The sequence below is a fragment of the Pyrus communis genome, chromosome 2 (genome assembly GCF_963583255.1).
Source record: "Pyrus communis chromosome 2, drPyrComm1.1, whole genome shotgun sequence".
NCBI classification, from domain to species: Eukaryota; Viridiplantae; Streptophyta; class Magnoliopsida; order Rosales; family Rosaceae; genus Pyrus; species Pyrus communis.
Window position 1 is genome coordinate 31786546 of NC_084804.1, and position 22060 is coordinate 31808605.

At 38.2% G+C, this 22060-nt stretch overlaps 1 protein-coding gene across 3 annotated transcripts; it reads right to left on the reverse strand.

The window, feature by feature from the left end:
• Positions 1-1043: 1043 nt before the first annotated feature.
• On the reverse strand, positions 1044-8226 carry LOC137726429 (protein-tyrosine-phosphatase PTP1-like). Of its 3 annotated transcripts, none has more exons than XR_011067633.1 (9): positions 7774-8226; positions 7607-7703; positions 7440-7522; positions 7205-7345; positions 6798-6932; positions 4261-4409; positions 4028-4164; positions 1584-1670; positions 1044-1405 (listed from the first exon to the last, which is right to left on the reverse strand). XR_011067633.1 is itself a non-coding variant. In XM_068465358.1 (9 exons), exons 1-8 carry the CDS (start codon positions 7957-7959, stop codon positions 1584-1586), a joined length of 1020 nt encoding a protein of 339 aa, XP_068321459.1. In that variant the 5' UTR covers positions 7960-8224; the 3' UTR covers positions 1044-1402. The 3 variants fall into 3 exon arrangements, 2 of the variants coding, with proteins under 2 accessions (XP_068321459.1, XP_068321460.1); XM_068465358.1 differs by having other exon boundaries at positions 1044-1402; positions 4028-4169; positions 7774-8224; XM_068465359.1 differs by having other exon boundaries at positions 4028-4169; positions 7774-8224.
• Positions 8227-22060: the final 13834 nt, after the last annotated feature.

Genomic DNA, 22060 nt, shown 5'->3' on the forward strand with positions numbered 1-22060 from the left:
TATAGTACTATTGTTTTATTTCTTTTCATAATTATTTTGGTAAACTTCTCATAATTTGAATGATTTTTAATGTTTGGTTTTTCTATATTTAGTTTATGCGGAAGAGAGTTTTGACGTGGAAAACCTTACTAAAAACATCATCAACATAACTCTTGCAGGCAATAGATCAAGCCAAAGTTCCAATACAATTTCCTCATGATGATCGATGAAAATTGAGGATTTTGTAAAAGAAATAACATGCAAGCTTTGAGTTCCATTGACAAGGTTTAAACTTTTGAGAAAAGCTTCACAACCTTGAAAACAAGAACTCTTCCATTTTGCATATCCTTGCACATTTCATATTTTGTAATAGACTAGGAGTGTATGAATGTTTTTTTATTAGGCAATGTGTGGTATGTGCAAATTTAAGAAAGAAAAAAAAAAAAAATTCTTAACAGGTCGGGTCACTTTACCCAGTGACCCGACCTGTTAAGGACCCATTAAGATAACGGGTGTGATACAACACGACCCGTTAAGATAACATGTGTTACGCGAAAACGACACGAACACAACAGACACGACCCGTTTGCCAGACCTACCAGGAAGTGGGCATGTGGCTACCCTTCATCGGTGAGGGAAAGCAAACAGCGGTTATAAATTAGCGAATCAACACTTAAGCAGAAGCAGGCTAAACTTTTACTGTTAACCTGCACCTAACCCTTGTGGAACCCCTCTCTCTCGTTTTGCTCTCCTGGACTCCATTTTCGTGCTCTTGTTTTTTGGCAGAAAAGAAAGGACGCAATAACACAAATGAAGATTAAGACGGAACCGTTGCGATTATAAAATTTGTACAGTGAAGATACGTTATTTACGAGAAATGGATATGTGTCCATCTTTTTCTACCTTTTTAGCATATTCTTTTGCGCCTGCAGTGGCAGGATTTTCGGGTTGTTGCCCTTAGACGTTATGTATTGTGATTTTATGAGTACATACTACATATATCCAACAAACGCGCCCACTTTGTAGTAACAAAAGAGATGAAAAGGAAAAGCAAATGCCGAGCGGGAATGCCAACTAGCAGTTTATACAACCCTTCGACTATCAGAGTTCTACGATTTAGACATGCAGCGGGTCATACTTGTCAGAATCATACGACAAACAGGACCTTTGAAATGCCTAATTATAGAATCGGGGAAAAAATGAGGCAGAAAGATCATTCAGATCCCTACTGTCTTTGTCTTTTGCGTTAAAAAACGAGTGGAACAGATGATTCGGGAAAACTTGATTAGCTCTTAGCAGCACGCTATTTGTTCCACGAGAATAACGATGCATCAGATCGCTGTAAAGTGGACAAACACCGCAGAGTTGGTCAATAGCAAGCGGACTACTTCCATCTTCACTGAACATTCCCGTTATCATCAAGCTGCTGTCAAAGAACAGAAGACAAGCAACGGACAGAATTTATTCAAGATTAACAGCAAAGCTGAATGTCAACTGTTCAACAAAAGTTCTACCTGAAAATGTAATTCAGCAAAGTCGTATTAACAATGCTGCGGACAATCTTCTTTTAGGACACTAGAATTTGAGAATGACAATGAGCATACCTATTTTGAGCTCGTTTCACCATTCAAATCCGAGATGAGGTCTTCCAATTCATCAACGATGGCAGAATAACAGAAAAAATATTGCTCCTAATACATCACAAGTGCGAGAGAGTTAGAATAATTGTTGAAGTAAAAAGTTGACACACATATTGTGACAGAAAACAATAAACTCTGGTTTGCCCTACACAGATTTGCACCATCGTCTAACACCTGTGGTTGTTTTTCCTAGATTGACTTCTATAACCTCCTATAAACTCTGGTTTTCCATACACAGATTTGTAGTTTATAATCATCAGACTCTATAGGCACAAGGATTCCCCCAAAATTATCAGGTCAGTAACTTCAGCTCCGGTAGCAACACCATATGTTATCACGGAAGAAACTCAAATGCTCTACCTTTTTTCTCCGTGCATACTAAGAGGAACAAGGAATGGCCACCCAAACTTTTACTTTTATTTGACAAAAAAATAAAAAAAAAAAAAAAAAACACACACACTTTTAATTTTGTCAACAGATCGCACGTGGTAACCAGAGTTTAACTCAGTTCCCTATGTTGGCATACCCAAACAATCCATACAGAGACAAACTTGCATATATAAATCCTATAAGTCCCTAGCAACAAGGCAATGCACTTAACTAGCACAGCCATATCTTAAGTCTTAACGTAATGTAATAGGACTCTTAAGAGCTGGTTCCATGTGCCAACAGGGCTTAAGAGAATTAAAGTTTTAGACTTGTGCTGGTTCCATATTTGCTTAATGTAATAGGACTGTTAGGAGCTTAGGAGGATTAAAGTAATTGATTTCAAGTGTGACCTGCGCACATGCCGTAATTTATGGGATTTTGAGCCTTGGATATTTCCTTTTTCCCTTCAATTTATTTATTTACCATTTTGTTTATTATCATTCTTTTGCTTGTTGATTTGAATGTGAATTACCCTCGAACTTGAACACACCCCCTGAATTGGTTTGGGTGTTAAATATAAGGTACATTTCTCAAATGCCAGATTCACCATTTTCCATATATTCTAGAGTACATAGTCCGAGTCGCCATGTCCTTAGGGAGGATGCAAATATATTTCCATGTGCCAGATTCCTAATTCTTGCTGCTAAAATTCTGAATACCTACCTGATAAGCCACGACCTAGGGAGCCTAGCAATGCTTGGTCTTCTATTTGGGTGCTTTAATATAATCTAAAAAAATAATACAATTTTGACAAAGACCAAAAAATTCAACAAATGAATTTCAAGAAATACAAATATCAAATCAACATACAAAAATAATATGATTAAAAATACTTTTTGTAATTATGGTTGGAACTTATGAAATAAACCTTGCGATTTTTTCTCACTTATGAGTTAAACTTACACCCCATGTGCTTTCCTAAGGGCCCATTATGTACTGCTTTTGGTTTTGGAGAAGGAAAAATGTGAGAATAGTGAGACGAGAGATGGTAAATTTGATGGGGGAAAGGGGGAGACATATAATTATAGAACAGTTGGTTAGAAACAAAACTAAAAGATAAGGGGCCATCTGGTAACACTTTCGTTTTCAATTTTGAGCATCTAGGAGCTTCTTTTGGGATACAACAATCAATTTTCTAGATCCAACAATTTTTTTGTAAGATTTAAACTCCAATCTTATCCTCCTAATAAAATTACAAAAAAAATAATAAAGAAGTTAGAACAGTAACTGCACCAGTGCTTCCGGGGACTAAAATCTGAGGAGGGTGGGGTCTCGCTGGACAAAGGGGCATAATGGAAAACCTGAGACTAGTTTTGTTGGGTCTCAAAAGAAAGTACTAGGCTCTCAATAGAATTTCCCTTTTTTTTTAAAAAAAAATTATTTAGGCACTGTCTGGAATAAAAGAGGGAGACGAAGGGAGAAAGGGACAGAATGTATATGGAAATTGTACCAAAAGCAAAAGCAAAAATCAATTTAGAATAGTTCTTTTTTCAAGTTTTTATTTGAAACATTCTCTTAATTTCTCCCTTATTCCTCCCTTCGCATGCACATCCCGTTTCTAACTAAAAAGAAACCTAATACCATCAACAAAACCAGACCAAAAACAAAACAACCAAACCATAAACATGCTACAAAACACTCTGAATAACTATTTTGAAGGTTTTTGTTTTTCATTTTTTTCAGCCAGAAATAGAAATTCACCCAGCAGGATTACGATTATTTTACTCTCTTCAGTTTTGTCCGCAATATAGGCCAAGGGGAGTTTCCATTTTCCACAGAAACATACTGCAAGATAGGGACCAGTTCCTATAATTATCAAATACTACTTTACATTTAATTATGTTTTTGACGTGTGTTCTATTATACTCTCAAAACCGCAAAACATTTGCACTAGCGAACGGCTCAACCAAATTTAATTTGGTATTCATAAAAAGAGAATAATTAATAGTAAACATTTAGACAAATATCGAAGAAGTTACCAGTGTCTGGACCATTCCAATTCGCTGAGACCGAAATGTGGTTATTGTATCAACAAGATCTAAAGCAGACATGTCCCCAGCAAGAATTCTTTGCACAGTATTATGAATTGTGCAGTATGTTCCGGTTCTCCCAATACCTGCACTGAGTAAGAGAGTCAGGGTGTCAGGAAAACATTCACATATAACTTAAGTAAACATCACCTAGACATGCAAGTCATAAAAAAGAGTTTAACCTGCAATGCACCACAATTGGGCCAAGGTTTGGTGGCATGTTATATAATCTTTTCAAGATTTCACGGACAGCAATCATGTTGTTTGGAACTCCATGGTCAGGCCATTCAGGATACTGAATGTGCAAAACAGACATGGGTGGTTCCTCGGACTGCAGCAGTAACAAATAGAATATGAGGTAATACTAATCCAATCTATGCACAATGGTGGCCATAACTCCAACAATATAACATGAGGGAATACCAATCCAATATTTTCATAAAACATTTGATAAAGAATAAGGAACATTTAAAGGAAAATGGACAAGAACCCAAAACTTGAGTCTTATTTTCTTATTATAATAATCACAAAGACAAAGTGACTTGGGAGCCAAAATGTGAAGCAAAGGACTGGCATCTTAAAAATAATTTCTAAAGGTGGGGAACAAGAAAGAGAATCTCTAAAACCGAACTTAAGATGACTAAACACCATATAAATATCAAACAACAGAAGTAGGCCCAAAATAAGTGCCTTTTTCAACATTCAGAATCTCAGAGCCAGGAAATATTGGACATTACCATGAACCTATCTGCCAAAACTAGGTAAACTCACACAAAACAAAATAAACAACCCACAACAAAAGACATAAAGAAAGATGCACAAACGATTATTGAGAATTCATGTCACGGGGTTAAGCAGGATGCTCCAAGACATCTGTGCCTCAAGGTGATGCAACAGAAACGCCAGAGTATTTGGTATATGCCTCACACCTTTATGCTAAGGAATATGCGTCAGGGGTATTGTGGAATTGAAATACATAAAACACAACCCCAATTCATCGACCATTCCCTGCCTAATACCATTTCTCCTTCTGTGTGTTCCCTCATTAATGGCTTTCGGCAAAATTTTTCCTTTGATGTGGCCAGAAAACAAAGAAGATAGGAACAAATCTTCAATAAGAAGATTATAGTACAAACCCTAATTGTCCTTCCACCGCCATCATCATGACTCATGCATACACTTCAATGCAAACCAGTCAATAAAGATGAAGGGCCTTATACAATGCCATCTAGTACTTCTTGTTCACAAACAAAGTTTGGGATTGCCAACAAACTATGGAAAAAGAAAATGCCTCATAGCTCCGAAGTTGTTCCTAATCTGTGAAAACGTGCATCAGAAACAGTCAAAACAGAACTGTTTCCTTGAGAGTGGAATAATATAGAAAATCTGTTCAGAGACCAGAGTGATCACTGATCAGATATCTCTTGTTTTTTCCTTTCTTTTAATTAAGCCATAAACTTACTGAATGTGATACAATAAAGATCAAGGTAGTGCAGTAAAGCTCATATTGTAAAGCTCTGAATGATAAAACTAAGACTTAATATTGAACTTTTTTTCTAACCAGTCAAGCACTGTTGCATCATTTGATATTAAATGCATTAAAATTTAAGGATAATGCATCAGTAAAGTCATAAGATAGTTATAGGCCATGTAAGTAATTTTTTTCATTTCTTTAAACTTTAGGTAATATGCTCTACTAATTAATCTTTTTCTTTTTCCTCTTGCTTCATCCCGATAACTTTTCAAGCTAGATATGGTTTCAGTTGTAGGTCATATATCTTGTTTTGTTGTCAATTTAGGTAACGAGCTTTTTTCTTATGTGTATCCCTTAACTTAGTTTATTATTAAGAATCTTGCTCTTATTAGGTGAAGATCAAGCAGCAGCCCATGAAATCGATGAAAACCCAAGGACCAACAGTTTGTATTTGGATTCAAAGGTGATTTCACCATCCTGGTGATCCAACACACTGGAACTATATGATATTGGTCTGCTTTCCTAATTGGACAATAAAGTATTTGTTTTATTTACTTTATTTCCTCTCAACTCTTATCCACATCTTCACAAGGTAATTGGCGGAAATTTCTTATATGAACTGGTTGGCACTCTATACTGCTTACTTGTAACTTGCAAGTGTTCAGGTCGAGACCAAATGAACAAGTCGGTGAACCCAAAGGTCCAGTGATGGTATGGAAAAATATGTTGGCATCTAATGCTTTCGTTGGAAGTGGACGAATACCAGTCAGAAGAAGGTAAAAATAGAGGTATAGCAACTGTTTTGAGTTTCAAAATTTCTTGAACTTTACACCCACGTCTCAGACTCTCACATGATAATCTCTCCAAGTGACTCCTATTAGGATGCTCAGGATCCCAACTCCCGTAATAACGGTTGACATCAGATTGACTCTTTGACTAACTCTTCAATGAAAAATTAACGGACAATGAATCTTAAATGACATTTTGTCTTTTGATTACCTCCAACCAAATGAAACATACTTACTTTTCAAAGATTATTCTGCATTATTCTATTCCAGATGTACCAAAACGCTCCCCAGTAATCAAACTTTTTAAAGGCCCTAGTAAAATCAATCGTTCCTGTCCCCAAAATTCTATAAAAACAAAAAGGAGAACTGATACAGCATGATTTCTAAATATATTCTTTGACTTGGTTTTACAGCCATTTGTATCCTGGACAACAATGAAAATCATGTGATGCCTTACCTCTTTATTATTGACCTCCAAAAGGCGTAATACTAATGAAGTGTCAGTAGTTCTTAGCCACTTAGTGCTTATACATATGTTACCGAATTCTCTAGGGCCATCTTCAGCCTGATAATAATCTCCACATTTAACCATCTGCAAACACATGTGAAAGATTAAGACATCAGGAAAAGGAATATTCATAAATTTGTTTGTCCACCTAATTTTCAAAATGACAAAATGGTTTTGTTAAGAAGAATATATTACACGGATTCAAGAATAAGTTGGTAGGATCTCTCAAAAGGTTTGTAAAACGTCGAATAAGCTTTGTACTGCAATTTTCATGATAATCAAAGTCTCTTTAATTGTATATCTTCCGACGAGATGATGCCCAATAAAACTACTTGCAACTCAAAACAGGAAAGTACCGTGTAACAGTCGATTAAGCGAGTAAGCATGATGACCACCGGGCAGCGTTGCTCAAGTACCATCTCCCAGAAATCCTCATAGGTGTGGGGAAGTGGACCTTGTGTAGCTATAAACTGAGAAATGCTTTCGGAAGAACTAGTCTACATTTAACAGTAATTACCAAGCAGTCATTAATGTGTTACTAATATCACTTCAGTTTACAATTCTCTACTTCAAAAACATGAATCTGAATACCGTGATTAAGCTGGCGTTGATGTAACCTCTTGCGGAAGGTCTGTAATCCTTCGAGGAGTTGAGAACAACCCTATTTTTGTCAACTGAATCCAACAACAAAAACTCAAATCAATTTTTCAACAATGTAAATTGTGTAAAATGTAAAGAGAGCCCAGATTGAGGCATACATGGCACGACATCGGTGTATCGGTTTTTGCTCGAATTGACATTGTCAAGAGCCACAGTGCAATTTCTCTTCCTCTCAGAAGATGTCATCCTCTTGGCCTAAGCATTCATGGCAGATTTTAATAGTTTATTTTCTGAGAGAAATTAAATAAATCGGGAAAGCAAAGACCTGCAGCTGAGCGAACTCCTGGTTGATATCGTCACGCATCTGGAGCTTTCCCTTAAAGAGCTTGAGAGCCTGAGAGCAGTACTTGTACTGATCGGGGGTGAGGGCGAGTTTCGGAGGAGGAGAATCCGCCGAGACGTTCAAGGAAGGGAGGGGTTTGGCTGCGGCGGAAGAGGCGGTGGCGGCCATCGCCGTCGATCTCCGGTGGCTGCGGGAGCGCCTGGAATTGACGTTCCCCAGTGTTTGGAGCTTTTGGTAGTACAGAATTTTGATTGGAATTTTGATTGGGCGATTGCTCGGAATTCCAAATTTGCTCTATTCTCTCCAAAGTTGCGATTTGATTGAAATCGGAGGACGTTGGTTGGTTCGATATATTAATAATTTGGCGGAGTTTGTTAACTTTATGGATCATGATTGTGTAGTGTGTACTCGCCAAACAGAACGAACAGTTTTATCCTGTTCGTTTACATGTAAATTTCAACGAAATAAATACGCAACAAATTAAAATTTTGACATGAAAATGTTTATATCACACGCATTAGGTCTCCCAATTGCACGTATGTCTTGTGATTCATCAAAATCAGGCAAATCATTAAAAATGATACGTGTTGATATTTGACAAAAAGTAATTAAGAAATTATTTTTAATTAACTTCTTTTTTCTCTCAAATATCTTTAATTAATCATAATATAAATCAAACAAATTAATTGATTTAAATTAAAAGAAATAATAAACGAATCAAATGAATGGCAAATTGGGGAGATTGGCCAAACTAAGAATGAAGGTGAATGATTTATTTGATTAAATTAAAGATTTTTTCATTAAATCAAGATTATTTCATTAAACCAAATCAGACATGATTAAGTCAAATTAAAGGGGGTGTATTCAATTGGGATTTTAAGATATTTTAATTCTCTTAATAAATCTAGGGGCATTCAATCAGGATTTTAAGTGATTCTCTGAAATTCAATGTGTATTCAATCAGGATTTTAAGATAGTTTATTAAAATCTTTAGAAATCTGGATGTATTCAATTAAGATTTTATAGATGTTTATAACATTCCAAATGTATTCAATTAGAATCTGATTTTAAAGAATTTCAAAAAGTTGAGGAATTAGAGGGAATTTGAGAGATTTTGTAGTGTATTTTAAATATCCACAAATCTCCCTTCTCCTCATGAGATTTCGAGAAAATTGAATCAAAATTTTACATGAAATCTCTACAAATCAATTAAACTCCATAAAAATCCATAAAAATCTATCTAATTCCCAATTAAATACACCCCCTAAGTTTTGATTATTTCTTCAGTTAATCAAGTCCAAATCAAGTCTTGATTCTTTCGTCAATTAACCAAGTCCAAAATCAATATCAGACCAAGCTTCAATCAAGACATGGAGAGTCCTATAAGTACAAGGCTTCAAACCAAAGAAGATCATCGCATCCCTCAAACGCTCAAACTCTAAAACACTTTACACACTTAGAAGACTTAGAAAACCTTCTACATTATTCACCCCTCTTGTGAAGAACCATCAAGCACCACTTACACGTGTCAGTTCATTCATCACTAGAAATCAATATCCATGGTTTTGAAGAAGGGTTGAGTTGTTCTCACGATCAAAAGAAATAGTGTGAGCACTTCCATTGCAAGAGATACTCTGTCGACGTCACGACTCGAAGCGAGGCAAAGGTGGTGACCATAATTCAACACACCACCTTCAAGTTGGTACTACTAAAGGTGCAAGGCGAACGTCAGAAGCCCGAGCTTGTCATCAGCCTAGCATCACTGAGGCAATGAAGCATGCTTCTGTAATAAGTGAAAAGACTTCCCAAAGCGATGAGTGGGGTTCTTCGGTTTAAAAAAAAAAAAAAATTCAAGGAGCGTTACTTTTTTTTTTTTTTTTTTTTTTTTTTTTGAGAACTCAAGGAGCGTTCCTTGTCACTGATTTCAAATGCGGACTCAAGCATGGGGTCATACCATGAATCACCAAATGCGACTAGCAGAAGGGGATTTCGTTGACGCCTTTGATGTCCATGGGAGAGTTTTATCCTATGGCTATGTTGGTTAAGACGAACAATGCCACCTTTATTGCAAAACAACTTGCTCAAATAAATGAGTTGCAAAGCTAATAAGGGTCATCCAGGAGAAGGACATACAGATCGCTACACTTATGAACCGGTTGGAGTTGCAGCATGATGAAGATGTCGACCATGACCTAAAAAATAAGGAGAATCAATGTGATGATGAGTCCGTGAAAAAAAAAAAGCAAATCATGAAGACAAGGTTGGAGAGGAACCGAAGCCAAAGTCCGAAGCTAGATTGATGGGCTTTCTTTCCATCCAACCACTTCATGACATGATCGTAAACACCATTAGAGCACAGTACGGAAGTGCCTCTCGGGATGCACTGATGTATTCCAAAACATACACTAAGCGGATTGATAGCTTGCAGTAATGCTCTAAGAATCTTCGCCTAGCGCCGCCTAGGCACTAGGCGGCTAGCCACCGCACCGATTAGTCTCTTAGGTGTTTGAAAATTAAGAAAATGCATCTAAACCCGCTTAAGACCATCCTCCCCTAAATCACGGAAGCCTCCCATCATCAATTCATCATCATCTCATATCAAACAAAAACCAAGATCAATTTCTTGTCATGATTTTTTACGTACCAAAACACTTCCCCTCCACCTCTCACCTACAAAGATACCATCAATGAAAAAGAAGCATAGTGGAGTAATGGAAGATTTGGGTTTACGGAGGTGGGGGATCGATAGAGACTGGTAGGTCGACGAAATAGAGCACTTGGAGGAGGGGACGAGATTAAAATCAATAGGAGACAGAAGTGGAGGTTAGAGGAGGAGATGGGGTGGGATTGACAGAGGGTAGTGGTTGGAAGAGGGGAGGAGTTCGCAGATCTTTGGCAATGTCTATGTGAGGAAGAAAGTGAGTGTTTTGTTACAAGCTTAGCAAGAGTATGAAAGAACATTTAATTTTTTTTTTTCCAAAATAATGAAATTTTATTATATTCGAATGAAAATGTTTACATCCGGGGCCAAAGTATTAAATAGCCATTCTGGCTTAAGACTATCCCAATTATGGGCAACAAAAGAAGCCACTAGATGCGCTGCCTTGTTGCAAACACGAGGAGCGAAGATAAATTCTACTGACCTCAACTGTTGTTAGCCACTTTAGCAACCTAAAAGATTACTAAAGTTTCTAAACTTTAACCTTGCAAGTGCACAAAGATGTTGATAGTATATAGTAAGCAAGCAAGGGTATTGTTTATTACTTTGCAACTCAACACACACACACACACACATTTAAAAAGATTTGATTTGGTTTTGAATTGGTACTAAACATAGAATTTAATAATTTAATATAATAAAAAAAATAAACAAAATTAAGCATGGATTTTAAAATGAGATATGAGTCAAAGTTAGAGCATGTAATCCACGACTAAACATTCATCAACCAACATTATAATACCAACTTACAATCTCCAGTAAATGGAATGAAGACATTCATAACACATCCATGGCATGTAGATTATGTTATATCGATTTCTCTCTAAGATATGTAAGGTGCATGTCGTTTAGCTCATTACAAGTATTCTATCAGACAACCCAGCATGACGTTCACTCAAGTTAACAAAATAGAATCCATTAAGTTCAAAGAGAATATGAATATCACAAGAACCTTAGAATATGTCGTATATTACTAAGAATTCGAGATGTTACTTCATTTAATTACTTCTTATCATAATCAATTGCTGCCAAAGAAAATATGATAAATATGTTGATCATCATATAATCACAACATTAATAACCCAAGACAAGATTTATAAGGTGATCAATCAAAGAAACAAGTCATAGGCATCCATTATAATAGTAAAGTAAGCATTCATCCAAAAATTGAGAATTATAAACTGGAATTATATTATTACGAAGCAAGAATCATGTCTAGGGATTCGTACTAAGCCCTAATTACAAAGAGTTTAGTTACTCATGTCCAACAATAAAATAGCAACTTTAAAACTCATAAATAACTTGATAAATGGAGAAAAAACAGAGGAATGAGGAAGCACTTTGATCCAATCTTCTCGTGCGGTTGCTATCTCTCTAAAGTTTGACAGACTAACACATTATAAACTCCAATTTCCGTTCGTAAATTTCATGCCATTTGAATTTGACTCCCTTCCGGATGAATTTAGCAAGAGGCAAGGTAATGACCAAGACATCATGCACAAAACGTTAGTGATAATCAGCTAGCCCAAGAAAATTCCTCACTTCTGTGACATTCTTCGGTTGTTCCTACATAGCCGCTATAGAAATCTTCTGAGGGTCCACATAAATTCCCTCAGCGGAAACCACATGCCCAAGAAAACTAATCTGGTCCAGCCAAAATTGACATTGTAACTTCGCATACAGCTGATGCTTCCTCAACTTCTCCAACAGTAGGTTCAAATGTTTCATATACTCGGCATTACCCTTGGAGTAAATCAAGATGTCATCGATAAATACAATCACAAACTGATCAAGATATGGTCTGAAAACTCTATTCATCAGATCCATGAAAGCTACAAGTGCATTTGTTAATCCAAAAGGCATGACATGGAATTCATAGTGTCCATACCAGAGTGCGAAAAGTGGTCTTCGGTACATCTTCAATCTGTATTAGTAGCTGATGGTAACCCGAATAAAGATCGATCTTAGAGAATACCCAAGCACACCTCAATTAGTGAAACAAGTCATCAATACGAGGTAGGGGATAATGGTTCTTCACTGTCACCCGATTAAGTTGTCTATAGTTGATGCAAAGTCTCATCGACCCATCCTTCTTCCTCACAAATTGTGAAACCTCGTCCATATTTTTACGTATTTTGTAATATTATCGAATGTATGAAATTACAAAAATTGCCCTTGAAGCATGAACATGGACTTTACGTTTCGAAATGTCGAACGTTTTTCCGGACATTTCACATTTCGTCTTTAGTGGCCTTAATTTGTGAGCCAATGAGACCCACTTTGGATTCTTGCCCCTTTGTTCCTTCCCCCTACCCATGAGCCCTATTCCCCTTTCTTGATTTCGGCCAACGCTCTCTCTCTTTCTCTCTATCTCTCTATACACAGACACTCTCTCTATCTCTCGGCCCTCTCTCAAACTAACCCTTCCTGAGGGTTTTCACTTAAACAAACCACACAACAACGACAACAACAACCCCACCATCACCCCTGTGAACTCAGAATCGAAAAAGAACCCTCCAAGCTCTTCCAAACTCACTGCACAGTGCATTCACTATTCATTGAGGTTTTTCGACGAGTTTCCATGTTCTCCGGCAAAGGAAACTCACGGAGAAAGCTTCCCCAGTTTTTAGGAGAGGACTGCTACTTCGAGGCATTTTTCGGCCAAACCACAGTGAGTTAGCCATCGAGAAAGTTTCAGACAAGTTCCCTAGTTTCCCACAAACCATCCAACTTTCAAACCATTTTCCAGTCAACTCCGGCCACCATTCGATCCCAACTTAGTGCGTTTTTAGTGACGTTTTCATCATCCCTAGTTTGAACTGCTCTTCGGCAACGGAGTATCTGTGAGTGGACTGATAGGGATTTTACCACCTGCAAAAGTAGGGATAAAAATACTTGCAAGAGTACAAGGTTGTCGTAGTATAGTAGCTTAAGCAAGGTCATTTTCCACAGGGATTGAATGAGTAATTTATGTTTAAAACCAACTCTTAATTAATTATTCAAAACAAAGTTTGGAAAATGTTGATTCTAGAATTTAATATAATAAAAACGAATTTTAAAATAAAACAATTAAAGAAATTAACTAGGGAACAATTTAAAGAAAGTCAATTTGTAAAACCTAGGGTTCAACTGTCACCCTAACAATCCTACATAGTTCTTCTAATTCCTTATGAATTACACATGCATATTTTGAAGGTTAGGTTTTCCTAAAGTATGCTCTACTTGGAACCTCCAACATAGAACGTAAATCTAACATGCAACCTGTCCGTGGCGTCCAGATCGAATGTGAACATGCAAGACTTATTAAGTTTTGTGAAAACCTTTTGAAAAACCACACAACCCTTAAGACGTGTCATCCATCCTAAAAAGTTACACATATTAAGCACAATAAGCTAGTGCCAATTTCAGGGACAGCCCTCTGCCAAAATTGCATCAAATTACTTTTCTAAATATCCTAATGGTGACCAATCATCAAGACAATAGATAGTTTAAAGCACAGTGATTAATAATTCAAAACTTGCATGCATAATATCATAAGCAAATTGAAAATAAACTACATATTCTTGTTAAGGCTTGTGACCTCGCCCTAGCAAACGAAACTAGTTACTAACAACCATAAAACAAAATATTATCAAGAACATAGATAGAAAACACCTTGAAAATAAACTTGAATCATCAAAAGCTCTCCAAAGCCAAAGTATTGTGTCACATCCCGGCCCGGGTGGGACCACTTTCTGGGCCCGACTCCACCGTAGCACGATGTTGTCCGCTTTGGGCCCCGACCACGCCCTCATAGTTTTGTTTCTGGGAACTCACACGAGAACTTCCTGATGGGTCACCCATCCTGGGAATGCTCTCACGCGCTACTCGCTTAACTTCGAAGTTCCAACGGAACCTAAGCCAGTGAGTTCCCAAAAGGCCTTGTGCTAGGTAGGGATGGGAATATACATTTAAGGATCACTCCCCTGGGCGATGTGGGATGTCATAATCCACCCCCCTTAGGGGCTCGACGTCCTCATCGGCACACTACGACCAGGGTTAGGCTTTGATACCAAATTGTCACATCCCGGCCCGGGCGGGACCACTTCCCAGCCCCGACTCCACCGTAGCATGATATTGTCTGCTTTGGGCCCCGACCACGCCCTCACAGTTTTGTTTCTGGGAACTCACACGAGAACTTTCCGATGGGTCACCCATCCTGGGAATGCTTTCGGGCGCTACTCGCTTAACTTCGGAGTTCCAACGGAACCCGAAGCCAGTGAGCTCCCAAAAGGCCTCGTGCTAGGTAGGGATGAGAATATACATTTAAGGATCACTCCCCTGGACGATGTGGGATGTCAGGTGATGTGGGATGTCATAATTGTGTTCTCCCCCCTCCCCTGTCTTAACCTAATGACTAAAAAGCCTTATTTATACTACTACAAAATAAAATCCTACCTTGAAAAGGTCTTAAAAGAAAACTAGGAAACATAATTAAATGAAAAAACAAAAAATAAAAGGTTTCCTATTTGAACTAGAATTCGGAGTTCTTAGAAAATCACACTTTTGACTAACCAAAGCAACTCCGATTTGGTCCCAAAATGTCTCCTTTTAAAGCTCAAGACGTCCTCTACAAATTCTCAGAATGAATCTTCCTCAAAATATGCCATCTTGACCTCCAAAATACTCAAAACGTCTAGAAATGTCGATCTGAAAAAGCTGCGCGCTGGGCCTTAATTTCATCGCCACGGTCAAATGACTTGCTAGAAAAATCTAGAATTTTGATACAATCATCTTGAAATGCACACGAACATTCTTCAATTTGAATCACTCCAAAATTCATCCGTTTGATCACTTTTTGTTTCAGAGGAAGTCGAATGTCCTACATTGAAAATATAATCCAAAGTATAAAAATTCTACCAAAATAACCAATAAATTAATACTAAAATTAGGGTAAAATATATAATATAATATGGACTCATCATGGACCCCTTCCAATATGCATGATTTTATTACTGGAAATGCATACATGAAAAACATGATTTTATGACTACGTTTTATGAAACGTTTATGAGTAAATTGGATTTATGCTTTATAAAATATCATGCTTTATCAAATTTATGTTTACTGAGATATTTATGAACATAGATTTATGATATGATGTTTGAGTTATTAAGCTCTTATGAGGTATATTTTGGAAAGATTATGTTCATGATTTTCTGTACTTACATAGTGGTTATTCATATTATGTGCCTACGGGCGAATAATACTTATATATGCCTTCGGGCGGGCGATGTAGGGCCTTCAGGTGAATGATATTTATATATGCCTTCGGGCGGGCTATGTAGGGCCTTCGCACTAATGATATTTATATATGCCTTTAGGCAGACGATGTAAGGTCTTCGAGCAAATGATATTTATATATGCCTTCGGTCGGGCAATGTAGGTCCTAGGGCGGAAGATTTATATATGCCTTCAGGCTGGTGATGTAGGGCCTTCGAGCGATTGTGATACCACTACTAAGCACACTATATACGATATATGTTTTACGAAGATTCTTATGACATGCTAGGGATTTTGGAAAACCTATTACTTATTATGCCATATGAGTTTTCTAAATTTGGGGGTTAGTACGTTGAAGAGTAATTGTTTTAGTATTACTATATATAAACTTGGTCCACTCATGTTTTGTTTTGCGCCCCCTCAAGACCTAGGAACTAGACATACGACCCGAGCTACGAGGCATTCCCATATCAATGAATTTGTGTCTTTCTCTCTGCATAGGATATCTCTTGTAATTGCACTTCCTAATATTCCTTTCACTTATATTTCAAATTAGTAGTATGCTCTGAACATGTTAGGCATTATCACTTTTGAATTGTTGGCAATTGAATACTATTTTATATCTTTAAGGTTTGTACTTGAATATTATATTGTGTGGTTGCTCGCAAAAATTATATGGATGTTTCACATGTTCTCAGCATATGCATTCATTAAATGGCTTGTGCCACCCTCGGGTGTTGGCTAGCACGTGGCCATTCTGTTGTCTTTCTAACATCGAGAACGGGGCATGTCACAAATAGTACAGGAGCACCCCGAAGAGACATGCTGAGTTGGATATTACTTTTATCCACAAGCTCCTATAGTTGAACTTCAACTCCCTCAATTCAGCTGGTGCCATTTGATATGCTGCTAAAGAAATAAGGTTAGTACCAAGAAGTAAGTCGATGGTGAATTTAACTTCCCTTGTAGGTGGTAACCCTGGCAAATCTTCAGGAAAGTCATCGGTGAATTTATTCACCACTAGCACACCCTCAGCACACATGGAAGGTTCGTCCTGCTTGATCATGTGGGCTAAGAATCCCTCATAACCTTTATGTAATAACTTCGTCGTCCTGATGGCGAAAATGATACTATTTTGAAGAATCATTCGCTCACTCTGAAACATAATTGTTGGTCACCTAGGCCTATCAAATGTCACTAATTTATCTCTACAACCGACATACGCATTGTGCTTGGATACCAAATCCATTCCCAAAATGATATCAAACTCCACTAGTTTAAAAAGAATCAAATTGGCCTCCATAAGCACCCATTCTACTATAATTGGACAATCTCTAAATTCCCATTGTCCACGAAATAGATCTCCAGGGGCAATTGTATAAACATATCAAACCCAAGCGATATTGCTGGTTCACAACCCGTGCACATTGTGGAGATATGCATGAATATTTAGCACCAGGATCAATCAGAAGACAAGCCCAATGACTAAAAACAAGTAACGTACCCGTGATAACTCTAGGAACCTGCTCTGCCTCCTGCTGAGTCATGGCATGGATACGTCAATGGGCCTATCTTCCTGTACCACCTCTATGACCTCCACGAGTTCTAGCACCCTGATTATTGCGGCATGCTCGGTTACCCTGAGCACGACTACCAGAAGCTACACCAGAATACTATGGTTATTTCTGAACAGGATTTTAAGTACCCGAACTACTACTTCCACCATAACCTGAACCAAAAGTAAGATCCTTTGGTGGGCGTGCAGTAGCGCAATTATGGGCATAGTGTCCAATGCCACCACACCTGAAACACTAGCCTGCATTTGCAATACATTCTTCCCGATGATGCCTACCACAACACACATAAACCGTGACAGCTAGATTAAAGTGACTGAAAGATTGTTTCGCCATCTCATTGCCAGATCCTTCACTACGAGATCCTGAACCCTGACCACGGCGTTTAAATGAAAATGAGTGTCTGGGGTCGAAAGAAGAAGAAGAAGAAGTGGAAGGTTCCCTCGTGCTCTGAGATCTAAAACCTCGACCTCCCTGATTCTGATTTCGAGGTTGATTCTGGGTAACTTAGTTCCAACGCGACTGGTTAATCCTTAAAGCTGCCTAAATCATCTCATCATATAATGCATAAGTTTATGGTGCCAAGAGTTCACAGATGTCATTATCCAGAGCAATTTCAAGTTATACCATCATCTACCATGGGTTCCCACATACCAGGAGTTGGTATCTCGCAATCGTTGAAAAGTATTATCCAGTTCCGTAATCGAGAAGTTGCCCTGGCGAAAACTCAAGAATTCCTGTCTCTTTCTCAACTGGTATTCGAGGCTCAAAAAGTGTTTACTAAAGAGTCTCCTAAAAGTAGCCCAAGTCATCATCGAGTTAAGTGGCCGAGAGTCCTTTATTGATTTCCACCAAAATCTCGCATTACCCTGAAGAAAGTAGCATGCGATCTTCCCCCACTTAACCACTGGGCAAAACATACCCTCCAGAGTGTTCTTCATCTTCTCAAGCCAATCATCGGCCTCCTCACAAGCACCAACTACATTCATCTCAGTAACACTGGCTATGAGCAATCTCCATGTAAGTACGACTCTGCCTGCTATTCGTAGGGAAAGCATATCACAGATCGAAGGTCAATTGCTGAATTCCACCCATCAAACCAGTACGAGGCACATTCCTACCACGAATATCCATGATTCTGATAAGAGGCAAACAAGACTTAGAAAGACAAAAGATTGTGGTTGCATGAAGGATTATGACTACCAAGTGGAAAAAATGAAATCCTGAGTATGCTCTGATACAAATCTGACACGCCCCCGATCTTGGTGTTCGAAGGACAACGGGATGGCCACGTGCTAGTCGACACCCGAGGGTGATGCATGTGATTTGATGAATGCATATGTCGAGAACATGTAAAACATGCATATAATTTTCGCGCGTAACAACGCAATATAGTATTCAAGTACAAACCTTAATAAAATATAATATTCAATTGCCAACAATTTAAAAGTGATAATGCATGACATGTTCTGAGCATACTATTAATTCTAAATACAAGCGGAAGGAATATTAGAAAGTGCGATTATAAGAGATGTCCTACGCAGAGAGGAGGACACAAATTCACTGATATAAGAATGCCTCGTAGCTCGGGTCGTATGCCTCATTCCTAGGTCCTGAGGGGGCGCAAATCAAACCATGAGTGGACCAAGTTTATTTATAGTGTGCTTAGTAGTGGTATCACAATCGCCCGAAGGTCCTACATCGCCCGCCTGAAGGCATATATAAATCTTCCACCCGAAGGCCCTACATCACCTGTCTGAAGGCATATACAAATCTTCTGCCCGAAGGCCCTATGTTGCCCGTCCAAAGGCATATATAAATCTTCCACCCAAAGGCCTTACATCGCCCGTCCGAAGGCATATATAAATGAATATCGACTAAATAAGCACAGAAAATCATAAACATAATCTTTCCAAAAATTATCTCATAGGAGCTGATAGCTTAAACATCATATCATAAATCATATTCATAAATATCTCAGTAACGTAAATTCGATAAAGTATGATATTTCGTAACGTGTAAATCCAATAACTCATTAAACGTTTCATAAAACGTAGTCATAAAATCATGCTTTCTATGTATGCCTTTCTAGTGATTAAATCATTCATTTTGGAAGGAGTCCACTCACAGATACTCTGTCACCAAAGAGCAGTTCAAACTAGGGAGGAGGGAAACGCCACTAACAAGTGCACCTAAGCACATAAAGGGACTAATTAATAAAACTTTACTAAAACGATTGAATTTGAAAAAATAGACGTCGTTATCGGATTCAATATGTCAAAAAACCTATGGGGGGACGGCGGCGGAGTACAATACCTTCGGGGAGGCGCATGTGCTCCACACGCCGACCATTGCTATACCACACATAGCCCCACGTGCCCGCGAGTAGAGGCTACTCGCCTCATTTGAATTTCTGGAAATTTCCGAGATTTTCTTCTAACTTCAAGAGCCCATTCTAAGCTCGATACATGTCCAAATAGAGTGATTCAAAAGTCAAAATGTAGTTAGGAATGTGGATAAGAGATTTATACCAAATTGGGACCGAGTGGTAGCCAGAAAAATGGCTAGAAAATGGCCATATTACCACGGTTTGGAAAATTCCAGATTTGCACAGTGACTTTCTTTTAGTTTTTCCGCATTCCTACACCACCAAAACCACCCAAAAACTTACTAATCGTGAACCTAGACACAATCTACAATGATATGGACCAATTTCGAGGCTTACTTTCACCAAGAATGGCGAGAATTTGCTGAAGAAGTTCCCAGTACAGTGCAGCTCGAGGATGGGGGTTTTCAAATAATTTTTCTCTTCTTTTCTGGTTCAAGAACTCGTAGGAACTACAAGGGAAGATAGTGGTGTAGTCATGGTTGTTGTTGTTTGTTGTTGTGTGCTTGTGGTGCCCTCAGGGAGGGATGGTTTGAGAGAGACCGAAAGGTAGAAAGGGAGAAAGTGTAGAGAGATGTGAGAGTTAGAGAGAGATATTTTTCAAAAATAATATAGCGAAGAGGGGAGAAAGGGTCACGGGGATGGGTCTGGGAACAAGGGAACATGTGGGCCCTAGTAGCTCACAAAACAAGGTCACAAAAGATAAAACGTGAAATATCTGAAAAACGTTCGACATTTCGTAACATAAAATATTCGTTATAGCTTCAAATTCGAATATGCTCGCGCTTACGCATTCGTGGCGATAAGTACAATAAGACTAAACTAATAAAATTAGTAATACGCATCATGACGAGATGGTCAACGAAGGTCAACGAAATGCCACAAGGACAATTTGGTAATTTCACACCTTCAATATTACAAAATACGTAAAATTCGGGACGCGGTATCACATAAGATCATCCAGTAACGAATATGAGAAGCCAGTATATTCACCTTCTGAACACGTTGAAGGAAGATAGTAAAACGATCAGCATGCCAGGTAAAAGTGCTCAAAAAAACAAGAAGGTAATTCATGTTAAGCGAGACGACGAAGAAGAAGAGGATGATGAAACTGGGGACCAGCAGGAAGGGGAGTTGTGTGATTCATCTGATGATGAAGTTGAGTATGATGATGTCGACAATGATAGTGATGAAGAAGATGAAGATCAGAGTGAGACAAGCGTTGAACAAAATGCTATCAATAATAGAGGACAAAGAGCTAGGAAATCTAATTGCGATGGGAAAGCACCTTTCAGAAATGCTGAAAGAGGAAGGAAGGTCGGATGGAAGAAGAGCTAGGAACCCTGCTTTTAATGTGACAGCACCTTCCAGAAATGCTGAAAGAGGAAGGTCGGACAGAAGAAGAGCTAGGAAATCTGATTTGATGTGAAAGAACCTTCAAGAAACTCTGAAAGAGGCAGGACTGGTCGACAACACTCTGGTAAGAGCGGGGATGCTGTAACTTTGGAAACTGCTAGAGGAAGACGAACTCATTTGAGACATAATATCCATCAGATTTCAAGAGCAAGATCGAATTTCTCTCAAAGCAAGGGAAGGTCATTACAAGAAAAGAAGACTAGAGCTTAGAGAAGATTCAGCTAATTATTCTGCAACGACATTTTGATAGGTTTGTCTCAAGTTCTAGATCTTCCCTTGTTATGAGTTGGAAATTTATAATTACCTTTACCAGCTTAATGATTTTGTGATTGAGTATAACTTCGCACTTGGATGTCTACATGAATACGTGTTTATAAAAGAAAGCCATCGGGCGAGCATTCTTAGGGTGATAAAGAGAGGTACGAGCACAGCTGCGAGCCTACGAAAGCATGTTGATGCCAAACAATATAAGTAGAAAGGCCATTTGGAATGTTTTACTGTGTGATGGTTTAGTAGAACAAATTGGCGAAAAGTAATCGCGAATAAGATTAGTAACTTAAATTAACACAATTTGGTGAAGGAAAGAACACAATTTGCTCTATTGTCAATCAACTAGTTTCTTCTTTGAGCTGGATTTTGTTTTCAAAGAAACTTGAATGAATCAGCAATCCGGAAACTCACTTCTCTGCTGTCTTTGTTGGAGAATGTCTGAATATTTTCTTCAGGACCAGATAGCAGAAGACGATAGTTCGAATCTTCTGGGGTTTTTTTTCTTTTCTTTCTGTGCAAATCATATTTTAGAGAGACATGTGACAGTTCTCTTTCCGCTTTCCAACCGTGTCTTTGATTTGGAAGTCCAAGGTACTTGAGGTATGAATTCTAGCTCAGTATATATGTCATGGTAGGGGTCGA

What these genes read in the sequence shown, in the direction of transcription:
- LOC137726429 (XM_068465358.1), bottom strand. Translation starts at nt 7,959, where the DNA reads ATGGCCGCCACCGCCTCTTCCGCCGCAGCCAAACCCCTCCCTTCCTTG. An exon ending in ATACACCGATGTCGTGCCAT is followed by an intron (nt 7,523 to 7,606) that starts GTATGCCTCAAT and finishes TGTTGGATTCAG; the next exon opens with TTGACAAAAATAGGGTTGTT. An exon ending in TTGGAATGGTCCAGACACTG is followed by an intron (nt 1,671 to 4,027) that starts GTAACTTCTTCG and finishes GTGATGTATTAG; the next exon opens with GAGCAATATTTTTTCTGTTA.